The 13,474-nt window shown below is 47.2% G+C and overlaps 1 protein-coding gene across 1 annotated transcript in view; it reads right to left on the bottom strand.

Annotated features, from left to right (window-relative positions):
• Nucleotides 1–13,474, bottom strand: part of LOC311041904 (uncharacterized protein) — a gene marked incomplete at its 5' end in the record, with an annotated part of 29,334 nt that overhangs the window by 2,215 nt on the left and 13,645 nt on the right. The window contains 3 exons of the mRNA XM_084052386.1: nt 8,193–8,335; nt 9,091–9,276; nt 9,464–9,574. Of these exons, the coding sequence (XP_083908512.1) occupies nt 8,193–8,335; nt 9,091–9,276; nt 9,464–9,574 (440 nt within the window). The remainder of the gene's footprint in view (nt 1–8,192; nt 8,336–9,090; nt 9,277–9,463; nt 9,575–13,474) is intronic.

Raw genomic sequence — 13,474 nt, 5'->3', positions numbered from 1 at the left:
TAGCGCTTCTATCCAAAGCGCTTTACATTGATTGTGCCATTAACCCATTCACACACACATTCATACACCGATGGCGGAGGAAACCATGCAAGGCACCAACCTGCTCATCGGGAGCAATTAGGGGTTCAGCGTCTTGCTCAAGGACACTTCGACACTAACTCTAGGGGAGCGCCCCAGCCCGGGATCGAACTGGGAACCTTGCGGTTTTCCAGTTCACTCTACCCGGCCACTCTACCCCTGAGCCACTGCCGCCCACTGTCTCGGTACTGAGGGCCAGCGAGTTCTTGGAGCGCTCGGAACTTTAGCAAAAGGTAAGATATGGCAAGGTTAGGTTTGCCAACTCCCAGAGATAGAAATAAAGGACACCAGGATAGGTGTCCAGGATAGGTCAAACCCGGATAGGTCAAACCCCCCGAAACCCCCGAAATGCATAGAAAACTATGGTATAATGCATAGTTTATAACAGTTATAACACAATACAAACACAATGGTCTTACACCTGCATTAGGTTACTATTCATGATTTTTTTTGTTTTTATAAAAAAAAAAAGTTTTGGAGCCAAGGTATGGCACCTGCCCTTCCTTGCCATACCCAATTGACGCCCCTGTGTATGTCTGTTTGTTTTTGAAAAAAAGAGGAAGCAACTCATATATTTGAATGAAATGTATATTTCTATCCTGTGCTTCACAATAAAAAATGTTTTTAAAAAGGGAGCCGCAGAAGGGCCGCAGAGACACTGCGTTGGGTTGGGGCTGCATGCTGCCCGTGGGCCGCGTGTTGAGTAGCGCTCGTCTATACAGTCTTTTGTGGCTGATCTACGTGAGCTAACACAGGCCTGCGAGTATGGAGCGTTGCATGACCAAATGATCAGAGACCAACTGATAGAAGTCACGTCATGTGACAAGACACGAGAAAAACTATTAATGGAACCTGACGATTTGACGTTGACTGATGCAATCAAAGTAGCGTTGCACATGGAATCTGCTCTAGAATGCTCTGCTCTGCTAGCCAGCCCTGCTGCTCAACACTCAGCACTAGCACAACAGCTGCAGCAAACAGACCTGTCATCACAAGTTGCCCCGCCCACTGACGACAGCCTGGCTGTGCAGCAAATGAGTAGACAGCGCTCCACTGTGGGCCCCAGACGCAATTGCAGCAACTGTGGATCTAACTCCCATGCAACAAGGGCATCACAGTGCCCTGCCCGTGGACAGGCTTGCAGAAACTGTTCTAAACTAAACCATTTTGCTAAAGTCTGTCGTTCAGCTCCAACCAATGTGGCACAGCAGCACAGGTTTCCCCAGTCCGGTTCTGGATATCACAATTAGTAATATCCGTTCCACATGTCATTAAAAACCTGCACAGTGCAGCTGGGGGAGGTTAGCGTGCCACTCATCCTGGATGCCACGGCTGCAGTGTCGCTCCTCAATCTGACCACATACAGGAAATTATTTTCCCACATGCCACTAGGACCCCCATCCACAAGCTTGCGGGGGTATGCAAACTCTGCCATTGAGATAGTGGGCACCCTCAACCTGCTTGTCCGCTACGGTACGACGCACCTTCCCTCTTTCCCCTTTCATGTGGCACAGCGGGGAACCAACCTCCTTGGCCTGGATCTCTTCATCGAGCTGGGCTTCTCTCTAATGGACAATAGTGGTAGGGCTATAATGCAGGTCTCCTCGACAATACTCCAGCAGTGGCCAGTGCTGTTCGATGGCCTGGGCTGCTTAACAGCATTCACTCATCGACCCCTGGTTGACCCTGCCGTGACACCAGTTATTCAGCCCCTCAGGCGCCTACCACTCGCCTTCCGGGAGGGCGTCACTGCTGAGCTCACCTCCCTGCTAGAAGAGGGCATCATCAAGCTAATAAATGCAGCACCTTGGATCTCAAACCTGGTGGTCGCACAAAAAAGGTCAGAGGGTCTCCGGGTCTGTGTGGATCTGCGACAGGTCAACAAAGCTGTCATCCCAGACAAATACCCTCTACCTACAGCTGAGGAGCTCACCACTCTCTTCCATGGCTCAACAGTCTTCTCAACGTTTTTGCAGCAGTGCTATCTGCAAGTTCCCCTTCACCCAGCCAGCCGGGACCTGACAGCATTTGTGACTCACGCTGGGGTCTTTAGGTACACGCGCATGCCGTTTGGTCTTAGCTCTGCCCCGAGGCTCTTACCAAATATCACCTGACCATGAACAGCGAGAAATGTCTCTTCTCAGTGCAGACTGTGGACTTCATCGGTTTCCACCTCTCAGCAGATGGCATTTCACCACTCTCTTCCCACGTTGAGGCAATACAGCGCATCCCAGAACCTACCTCCACCACACAGGTCGCCTCGTTCCTGGGAATGACCGCTTATTATTTGCGTTTCCTGCCCAACTACTCACACACGACAGCACCCCTCCGCCAGCTCCTGAAGAAGGAGGAGCCCTGGGAATGGTCACCACAGTGCGCTGAGTCCTTTTCCATGCTAAAAACACAGCTAACTTCACCTCCTGTCCTCGCCCATTTCAGCCTCTCCAGCCCAACCTTCATAGCCTGCGACGCCTCCGCTGCTGCGGTTGGAGCTGTCCTGTCGCAGCTTCATGACGGCACAGAGAGGCCGATCGCCTTCGCATCTCGGGCCTTGACACCCACAGAGCAGAGGTACTCCGTGGGTGAACGTGAGGCATTGGCCTGTGTATGGGCATCTCTCTCTCTCTCTCTCTCTCTCTCTCTCACGCACGCACGCACGCACGCACGCACGCACGCACGCACGCACGCACGCGCGCGTAACAGAGATTAGTGGGTTCCACTTGCTCCTTAATTAAGGGCATTTCTTATTGGTTAGTGGGCGGCACCTTATTGAGTAACACAGGTGTCCATGTTAGAGGGGTGCCAGTCTTGATTAGATTTGCCCAAGGTAAGATGTGTTCCTCAGCACACTATATTTTCAATAAGAGTTTATGTGATACTGTGATGTATACTGGTCATTCTAAACATGCTAAATTTACCTACATGAAGTAGTGATGCTTTGTATATGTTTTCAGTTAGTCATTTTGACATACCAAACAGTATATAGTTTACAAAAAACTCGCGCGTGCTAATACAAGGAAGTATGCTCTGTACTGTCAGACACGGAAAGTAAAGCAGTGTATGCTCTGACGTTGAATCGTGTGTGCGTGTCAGTCTTTTCAACACACAACATTTGGCGACAAGGATGGCTGGATTTAGCCTTCCCCCACCCGAAGTGTTTCTCACGGTGCCCGGGGAACCCACAGTGCCATGGACACATTGTCTGAAAGATTCTAATGCCAATATTGATGCGCTGGGATTCTCCAACGAGCAGCTTCCAGACAAACGAAAGACTGCTCTCCTCGTCCACTGTAAATGGTGCATTTATATAGCGCTTCTATCCAAAGCGCTTTACATTGATTGTGCCATTAACCCATTCACACACACATTCATACACCGATGGCGGAGGAAACCATGCAAGGCACCAACCTGCTCATCGGGAGCAATTAGGGGTTCAGCGTCTTGCTCAAGGACACTTCGACACTAACTCTAGGGGAGCGCCCCAGCCCGGGATCGAACTGGGAACCTTGCGGTTTTCCAGTTCACTCTACCCGGCCACTCTACCCCTGAGCCACTGCCGCCCACTGTCTCGGTACTGAGGGCCAGCGAGTTCTTGGAGCGCTCGGAACTTTAGCAAAAGGTAAGATATGGCAAGGTTAGGTTTGCCAACTCCCAGAGATAGAAATAAAGGACACCAGGATAGGTGTCCAGGATAGGTCAAACCCGGATAGGTCAAACCCCCCGAAACCCCCGAAATGCATAGAAAACTATGGTATAATGCATAGTTTATAACAGTTATAACACAATACAAACACAATGGTCTTACACCTGCATTAGGTTACTATTCATGATTTTTTTTGTTTTTATAAAAAAAAAAAGTTTTGGAGCCAAGGTATGGCACCTGCCCTTCCTTGCCATACCCAATTGACGCCCCTGTGTATGTCTGTTTGTTTTTGAAAAAAAGAGGAAGCAACTCATATATTTGAATGAAATGTATATTTCTATCCTGTGCTTCACAATAAAAAATGTTTTTAAAAAGGGAGCCGCAGAAGGGCCGCAGAGACACTGCGTTGGGTTGGGGCTGCATGCTGCCCGTGGGCCGCGTGTTGAGTAGCGCTCGTCTATACAGTCTTTTGTGGCTGATCTACGTGAGCTAACACAGGCCTGCGAGTATGGAGCGTTGCATGACCAAATGATCAGAGACCAACTGATAGAAGTCACGTCATGTGACAAGACACGAGAAAAACTATTAATGGAACCTGACGATTTGACGTTGACTGATGCAATCAAAGTAGCGTTGCACATGGAATCTGCTCTAGAATGCTCTGCTCTGCTAGCCAGCCCTGCTGCTCAACACTCAGCACTAGCACAACAGCTGCAGCAAACAGACCTGTCATCACAAGTTGCCCCGCCCACTGACGACAGCCTGGCTGTGCAGCAAATGAGTAGACAGCGCTCCACTGTGGGCCCCAGACGCAATTGCAGCAACTGTGGATCTAACTCCCATGCAACAAGGGCATCACAGTGCCCTGCCCGTGGACAGGCTTGCAGAAACTGTTCTAAACTAAACCATTTTGCTAAAGTCTGTCGTTCAGCTCCAACCAATGTGGCACAGCAGCACAGGTTTCCCCAGTCCGGTTCTGGATATCACAATTAGTAATATCCGTTCCACATGTCATTAAAAACCTGCACAGTGCAGCTGGGGGAGGTTAGCGTGCCACTCATCCTGGATGCCACGGCTGCAGTGTCGCTCCTCAATCTGACCACATACAGGAAATTATTTTCCCACATGCCACTAGGACCCCCATCCACAAGCTTGCGGGGGTATGCAAACTCTGCCATTGAGATAGTGGGCACCCTCAACCTGCTTGTCCGCTACGGTACGACGCACCTTCCCTCTTTCCCCTTTCATGTGGCACAGCGGGGAACCAACCTCCTTGGCCTGGATCTCTTCATCGAGCTGGGCTTCTCTCTAATGGACAATAGTGGTAGGGCTATAATGCAGGTCTCCTCGACAATACTCCAGCAGTGGCCAGTGCTGTTCGATGGCCTGGGCTGCTTAACAGCATTCACTCATCGACCCCTGGTTGACCCTGCCGTGACACCAGTTATTCAGCCCCTCAGGCGCCTACCACTCGCCTTCCGGGAGGGCGTCACTGCTGAGCTCACCTCCCTGCTAGAAGAGGGCATCATCAAGCTAATAAATGCAGCACCTTGGATCTCAAACCTGGTGGTCGCACAAAAAAGGTCAGAGGGTCTCCGGGTCTGTGTGGATCTGCGACAGGTCAACAAAGCTGTCATCCCAGACAAATACCCTCTACCTACAGCTGAGGAGCTCACCACTCTCTTCCATGGCTCAACAGTCTTCTCAACGTTTTTGCAGCAGTGCTATCTGCAAGTTCCCCTTCACCCAGCCAGCCGGGACCTGACAGCATTTGTGACTCACGCTGGGGTCTTTAGGTACACGCGCATGCCGTTTGGTCTTAGCTCTGCCCCGAGGCTCTTACCAAATATCACCTGACCATGAACAGCGAGAAATGTCTCTTCTCAGTGCAGACTGTGGACTTCATCGGTTTCCACCTCTCAGCAGATGGCATTTCACCACTCTCTTCCCACGTTGAGGCAATACAGCGCATCCCAGAACCTACCTCCACCACACAGGTCGCCTCGTTCCTGGGAATGACCGCTTATTATTTGCGTTTCCTGCCCAACTACTCACACACGACAGCACCCCTCCGCCAGCTCCTGAAGAAGGAGGAGCCCTGGGAATGGTCACCACAGTGCGCTGAGTCCTTTTCCATGCTAAAAACACAGCTAACTTCACCTCCTGTCCTCGCCCATTTCAGCCTCTCCAGCCCAACCTTCATAGCCTGCGACGCCTCCGCTGCTGCGGTTGGAGCTGTCCTGTCGCAGCTTCATGACGGCACAGAGAGGCCGATCGCCTTCGCATCTCGGGCCTTGACACCCACAGAGCAGAGGTACTCCGTGGGTGAACGTGAGGCATTGGCCTGTGTATGGGCATGCGAACGATGGCACATGTATGTCTATGGCCGTCATTTCGCCATCAGGACAGACCACCAGGCCCCCACAACAGTGCTCTCGACGTCGGGTTCGGGTCAGAATGGTACTGGCGGAACGTCTCCGCCAGTACCATTATGACCTCATCTTCACGCCAGGCAGAGAAAACATGGTGGCAGACCTCCTTTCTCGCTCCATCACAGCCCCAACCCCTTCTGTCCCATCCAGGGCCGATGACAGGATTCTTGGGTGGGGGGACAGGTTTTTTGAAAGTGGCCCCCCCATGCCCCATGCACGTGCGCTGTCCTCGCGCGTGAATTATTTTTGCGCGAAAATTGTTCTACGCGCTAAAATGTCTGAAAATGTTTTGGTTTTAATTCGGTTATTTATTAATTTCTTATTATTTTTTTTCGGGTTTTTCTCTGTTTTTGAATTAATTTATTATTATCTTTTACCTAATTTTTTTACCTCAAAACAGTCGGGTGTCTTTGCACGATTTCACGTTGGCCACTTTAGCCACCTCAAGCCAATATATCGTCAGTTCTGTTCATAACCAGTGGTGGAAAAAGTATTCACATGTTTTACTTAAGTAAAAGTATGAACACTGCAATGTAGAAATACTCCCTTACAAGTAAAAGTCAATTCAAAATGTATTTCAGTAAAGGTACAAAAGTATTGGTATAAAAATGTACTTTGAGTATCAAAAGTAGATGGCTATTTTCAAATGGCCGAAATGTAGCCTATATAGGGGCTGAGATCTACAGCTCACAGAGATCTACAAGCTCACAGAGCTTGTAGATCTGCTATTTTCAAAAGGTTTTTATACATTTAAAAACTTGAAATGGGACATTCTGATACGAGTCCATTTTATACTTTTGCACTTTTACTCAGGCACGGTGGCCATGCACATTAAGCCCCGGCCCCGGTTCCACCACCCGCCCCTGTCCCACCCCCTGCAGCGCCACGCCAGGAGGCTGTGGTGCGGCTCGGCCTGTTACCTTGCAGGACTATGTCACAAGTTACCATGCTTAGTTTAGCTTTCGTCACAGAATCTTGCCTTGTACATAATTTGCATTCCTACTGTTCATGCTGTCGTGTTGTTCTGTCATTTTGATTATCCTTTATGTTTTCTTAAGAAATGTTTTGGTTGGGGGGGTATGCTGTTGGTTCTTTTTGAGGGGGGAGAAATGTTATGTTCTAATAACATGGGTCACACTGTGATTACATGGGGTTTGCTACTGTATATGGTGGTTAAGGTCCCTTTAAGAGACTGTGGTTATTATGGGATGCTGACGTTACGCGCAGAGCGCGCTGTGGGGTGTCGCTAGGCAACCGCCTGCCAGGTAAGCACCTCAGCAGGGAGAGTCAGTGGGACAGAGGCGGTGCACGGCCAGCCAGGCCCCGCCCCCAGCTGGGTTGCGTCGTTGACGGGCGTTACCTGCCCGTCTACCTGTGGAATCAGCCTGAAGTGAGCGCAGCTGTGGCACCCAGCTGGGGAGTGCACAAACAAAGTAAAAGCACCGCCTCTGCCTCAGTATGGACTGACTCTCCACGCTGGCCAGACAGGTGCATAGGCGGTAAGCAAACCGCCACTTATTCTCCTCCTCATTTACCTGGTGTTATATAACTCGGAGTCTAATGACTGTATCTCTTTGTTATAGGCAACCTAGGACCTGATGTAGTAACCACCGTTCGTGGACAGGAATCCCCCGCAGAGCGCGGGCAGAGGATTACGCACGGACCTTTATTGACACTGAGCCCACACTGAGGGTTGAAAGTTTGTTTTGTTCTGATTTATGATTTGAAACATTAGAAACAAGACGGCACCGGGGGAATACCCCGTGGACGTGCCGTATTCATTAATAAAACGCCCTGTGAGGCCTTCGCACATACTGTCTCCGAGTGTTGGTTTGGTTCAGTCTTCACACCGCGCTAATACAAGGAAGAATGCTCTGTACTGTGAGAGACGGAAAGTAAAGCAGTGTATGTTCTGATGTTCGCACGCACGCACGCACGCACGCACGCACGCACGCACGCACACACACACACACACACACACACACACACACACACACACACACACACACACACACACACACACACACAGATCCACTAACCTGTTCTTCTTTACTGTTAATGATCACCAGATCTGCTCCTGTCTTCAGACATTGTTCCCTATTTTTCTCCCAGGTTGTCTTCTCAGTAGATATGTTATAACAGCTGCATCCAAACTTCATCCATCCACTGGGACACGACTTGACTAAACATCAAACAGGAGTTTCAATGCACTGATGATCAATTTTAACATGGAGAGAGAGTAGTTATTCAAATAATAGTAGTCAGAGACAGTGTTACCCGATTTTGCGAGAGAAACAAGCAACCAGGTCTATGAAAACAAGCCCAAAAGAAGCAACTAGGTTGCATGGTTTACAAGTTCATATTCTTTTTTTTTTCTCATTCATACACTGTAGATATTTTTAAAAAACGGTGCAAAACACCCCCAATAGGCGGCCCGGAGAGGCAACTGTCCGGCCCGCGACGACTCCTGTCGTATTTTTTTTTTAAACTTAAAAAAATAAAATAATAATATTAATATCTGTATTACTGTTCAAGCAGACTGTAACAAACACATCTGTAAGTACATTGTTGGTTCTGGACTTATTTAGATTTTCAGTACGTAACAACCAAATATTTTAAGTAAATGGTTGGTTCTCAACTTATTTAGTTTCCAGTGTGCATTTTTTCCTTGTGTGACCCTCAACACAGGATTTAAGAATCCCAGGCCTAAAATAACAGTGTCAAATTAGCTAGATTAGAGAAAAAACGAATAAAAAACTCAACATTTTGCGCGCACTTGCACCCTAGACATAATTTGGCCCTTGGGGAAAACTAATTGGGGAACCCTGATCTACAGTATGTTTAACTAGTATTTCATGAACCTACACTTCCTTGACAATAGTTCAAATATCAATAATAGACTCACATTCCTTTAGAAAGGTTTGTAATTTCTCTCACCTGATATCTCTCCCTTAAGCTGGTTTACTTCACTTTGCAATTGGTCTCTCTCCAGGGTCAAGTTGTTAAAGCTGGTTTTCCATTCGTCTCTCTCCAGGGTCACGTTGTTAAAGCTGGTTTTCCATTGGTCTCTCTCCAGGGTCATGTTCTCATACTTTGTCTGTAACTCAGTAATGGCTGAATGATCTGCAAAGGACCAAAAGTTGACAATACACAGTTGTATGTACCGTTCATTATGAGATGATGTGTTTTATGTTAACAGACCTCAACATGTATAATAACAAGTGAAACCACACACTATCAAAAGTGATGCATTGTTTTATTGGTTATTTTATAAGAGCATGAATTTGACCTTTGACCAGCTGATACTCACAGTCCATGACCTTGTCTGTGGTTCTCACCACTCCTAGAACACACAGTGCTGTAAGGCACACTGCAGCTGCTCTAAAGATGCTTCTCTCAATGATGATGGCTCTCTGGACAACTGGAGGATAAAAACACAATAGAGTTCAACTTTAATAACAATCAGAATTATTGTCACATCACAGGTTTACAGGTGTAAAACAGTGGGCGAGGTTAGACATAAAGTACATGAGCATAGCAGCTGCTACACTATACTGTTCATGATATAGAATATGATCAGCTTCAATGTTTCATTTCAAAGTACACAGAGGGAATATTATACTTTTAAGTGTTTTGGTCCAATGGACTCTGAACCCTTCATCTTCAATTTCTGCAGTTAAGTTCATATGTCTTATGTACAATAATGTAGTTGAACATGTCTTCATCTTATAACATACGATTGTGACGATTGTGACCACCTGCAACTACTCTGGGTGTAACGGTACACAAACATTAAGCCGTTTTTGGTTTTGAAGCTATACGTTTCCTTTCTTCTACAGTACCGTAAAGGGGAAAAATACTTAACATAAAATGTATTGTCTTTATTATAACTTTATTACAGGGACAGAGCTCTCAGCTCTGTACCTGTTTTAATTACGGGGCCAGAGCTCAGCTCTGGACCTGTTTTATGCTTCGCTTTATTCTGTCACTTCTTCTTCTTCTTCTTCTTCTTCTTCTGCCACTTTTCGCAGTTCTGGCTGAACCGTGCTGTCGCTTTTTACGAAACTCGGCCATATGGTAGATGGTCATGAAAAACTATCAAAAAATACATCTAGCAATCTTTCGTCCAAAGGTGGCGCTATAGCACTCAATTGAAAATGGCAACTTTGAACAGGTACAACTTATGCCCTGTTTGACCTAGAGCCATGAAACGTGGATACTGTAATGGCCTGACGAAAATAGAAGAAATTGAAACACTCCTAATTTCTACTACCCTCGTTAGTTTCAGCAAAACCTATAAACCCTATGAATTTAAACCCCATAAGTACAGCAGTGCCGTTGCACCCCAGATAGCGCGTGCCCCGCGCCGAGAAGTTCTCAGACCAATTGTAGCTGTGAAACTATTTACCTCTCAGCACTGGAAACACACTCTGAAATGCCTATTTCTATTTATAGTGGCTTCTGTTGCATATTTTCTCACTCACCCAAGTGTCCGCTGATAAGATCAAACGGCTCGTATGAAGAAATCCTCTTAAAACTTCTCTCATAGAAAAGGGTTTTTATTTAACACTCAAGCTAATACAGGCTTTTAGCAATAATACAAATATATGTATGAAAAGGCAGAATTTCTGATAAGACAGACAACAGACCCCTAAGCTCTATCTCCTCATTTCCTAAATCTAAGGTGCCTGGCACAGGCAGAAAAATATCCCCAAATTCAACTTAATTCAACCAAGATACGGGCAATGCCATGAATTCTTGTTTGAATGTTAAATCTGGATAATATTCCTCAATTCCTGCGAACTAAAGGCTACCTAAGATTAGGCGTCCAAGCAATCGGTAATGCTAGGAGCTGACAAAAGTCTCTGTTTATTCAACCAGATTATGGGCAATGCCAAGGTCCCAGTTGAATACAGCAGAATTCACTATCGCTCCCCGCAACCTCGTTGCAGTGTGGCCGCCAAAAGGAACTAATCAGAGAGAGCTAAAAATGGGAGAAGTTCCGCGCAAGGCTATGTCCGTCGCCCCGTAAAAGGCACAAACAAGTGACACCTCACAAAAGCTTCTCTACCAAACCCCCCCAGAACAGAGATATACAGCAGTATTTATACAATTTTGGCTCCATCCGACACACCAAATATGGGATCGCCTCCCTCCGGGTTAGATCATTTCAGTAGCTAAACCTTATATGGTGCTGGTTAGATTATTTCAATAGGAAAAACCTAATATGGTTTTTCCTTCTACCAGTTAAAACATTTCAGCTGTTGCCATGGCCATTTAGGTCATGTGAGCGAAAAGTACAGTTTTTAGCAAGTCATTGAGAAAGAGGAAGTTGTGGCCGTGGTGTGACGGCTGGCATCAAGGAGCAGAGTTAGTGTCCACAGCAACAGTGAGTTGATTGGCGTTCCAACGCCTACGTTGACGCCCCCCCGCGCTTGTTCCTCTTCTTCAGCAGAGCGCGTTGCTTGGCAAGGTCACCCAGCTGCCGCGGGGTCAACACAGGCCGCGGAATGACAAGGCCATATCTTAGCCCAACCATGACACCCTCTCTTGGCCTTGGCAGAACCTCGGCCCCGTCCCTGGACCTCTCCACGTTGTAGTCAGGCCCCTCCGGATGCCCCAGGAATGTAACTCCACAAAGCTTCCTCACATGGAACTGGGTTTCCAGGCGAGGAGTCAGGGCCACCAAGCACATCATCTCAGCTTCCTGATCCTGGGGAGTACGCCACAGCATGCACCAGGGCCCTTCTGGATGGTCATAAATCACAACAGTGACAGGTGCAGCTCCCTGTGGCATGTCCCACTCACCATCGTCCCGAAAGCGGGGTTCGTATGAATGTTGTGCCCACAAGGTTGAGCCCGCTATCCATTCACCTCATGACCCTTGGGATGGAACATCACAGACCCTAGGGGAATTTCACCTACACTCCCCCAAGCTGCTTTCAGCCATACCCGCGGGCCCTCTTTCAACTGACTTTCGGAAAGGGAACCCCCATCAGGGGCATATAAAATCATGGGTTCAGCCGGGACCGGAATTGGGGTCCTCCTGCTTACAATATCTTCCTCAATTGAATGTTGGCCAGGATTCGGGTTAGGACTTGGGTTTGGACTTGAGTTTGGACTTGGGTTTGGACTTGGGTTTGGACTTGACATGACCCAAATGACTGAGTCTGAGTCCGGAGTCAAAAGAGTTAACTCCCGAACTGCTGGACCCTGTAACAGGAAACAAATGATAATCTATTTTATTCTATCACCGTATAATGTTTTTTTTTATTTTTTATTTGATACATATATAGTTTATATGTATATCATAATTCTTTTAATTTTTATTATCCATGAGCTTGGTCACGGGCCACAATCCTGTCATGGCTGCACATGATCACCTTTCCGACTCTGGTCTGCCTCCCTTTTAAAAAGGCTAAAACTAAGCCCTCTGTTAGCAGGGGGATAAGAGCAGAAATCAGATCAAAAAGGCTCAGAATCTTGAGTAATATCATTAGTGCTGTTATTAACCAATATACGACAGTGGCCCGCACCATTTCCCTCTTACGAGGCCCCGGTCTTAGAGATAACACCAGCATGGCTAAGTAAGCCAGCAGTGCACCCATAAGCAGGGCCTCGTACACCATCATAGCCAGCAGCCAGGCAACACAATGGAAATACATAGGCACCATTTGTCCCACCAGCATGCACAGGGCTATGACATACAAAGTTGGTGTCCACCATTCAAGATGGGTGTCTAGACTTCCCCTACCAACCCAAATAAGCCCCAGACCGAGCGATCGTTCACACATTATCATTCTGAGGATTGTCAGACAACACCCCAGAAATAGCAATAGCCCAAAGTGTACACGATCGCATCGTTTCTTAGGCAGAACTACTGTAAACAGTATTAAGGCCATAATGATTAACTCATCAGGGCACAGGCAATAGTTACCGTGCCACACAATGAGTCTACCAGAATAGCACTTGAAAGCTCTCTTTGAACAGGAAACCACACTTACCAGCGCATTCCCCGTGTCTTGGGTCATTGCAGCTGGGTCATAGTCAAATGTGGTTGAGTTTTCGCTGTCCATGGTCGCCTATGGTTCCGAGTGCAGTCATTTGCTTGAAGTGTCTCTTAATGATGCTGTCCTATGTATATATATATATACACATATAGTACAGCATCACACCTCACAGGCAAACTCGCCCTCTTTTAGTTTTCCCTTTTTTTTATTTTTTTTTATTCATCATACAGTCAAACCTGCGTGAACTCCTCTAAGGGTTTGTTTTCATTCACAAAACATTCATTCATTTCTATATACCTCATTGTTGCTTG

This window comes from Gymnoscopelus microlampas (genome assembly GCF_963454915.1).
Source record: "Gymnoscopelus microlampas genome assembly, chromosome: 3".
In the NCBI taxonomy this organism is placed as follows: domain Eukaryota; kingdom Metazoa; phylum Chordata; class Actinopteri; order Myctophiformes; family Myctophidae; genus Gymnoscopelus; species Gymnoscopelus microlampas.
The sequence above is the reverse complement of the archived record's forward strand: the minus strand, read 5'-3'. Positions and strand labels throughout refer to the sequence as shown.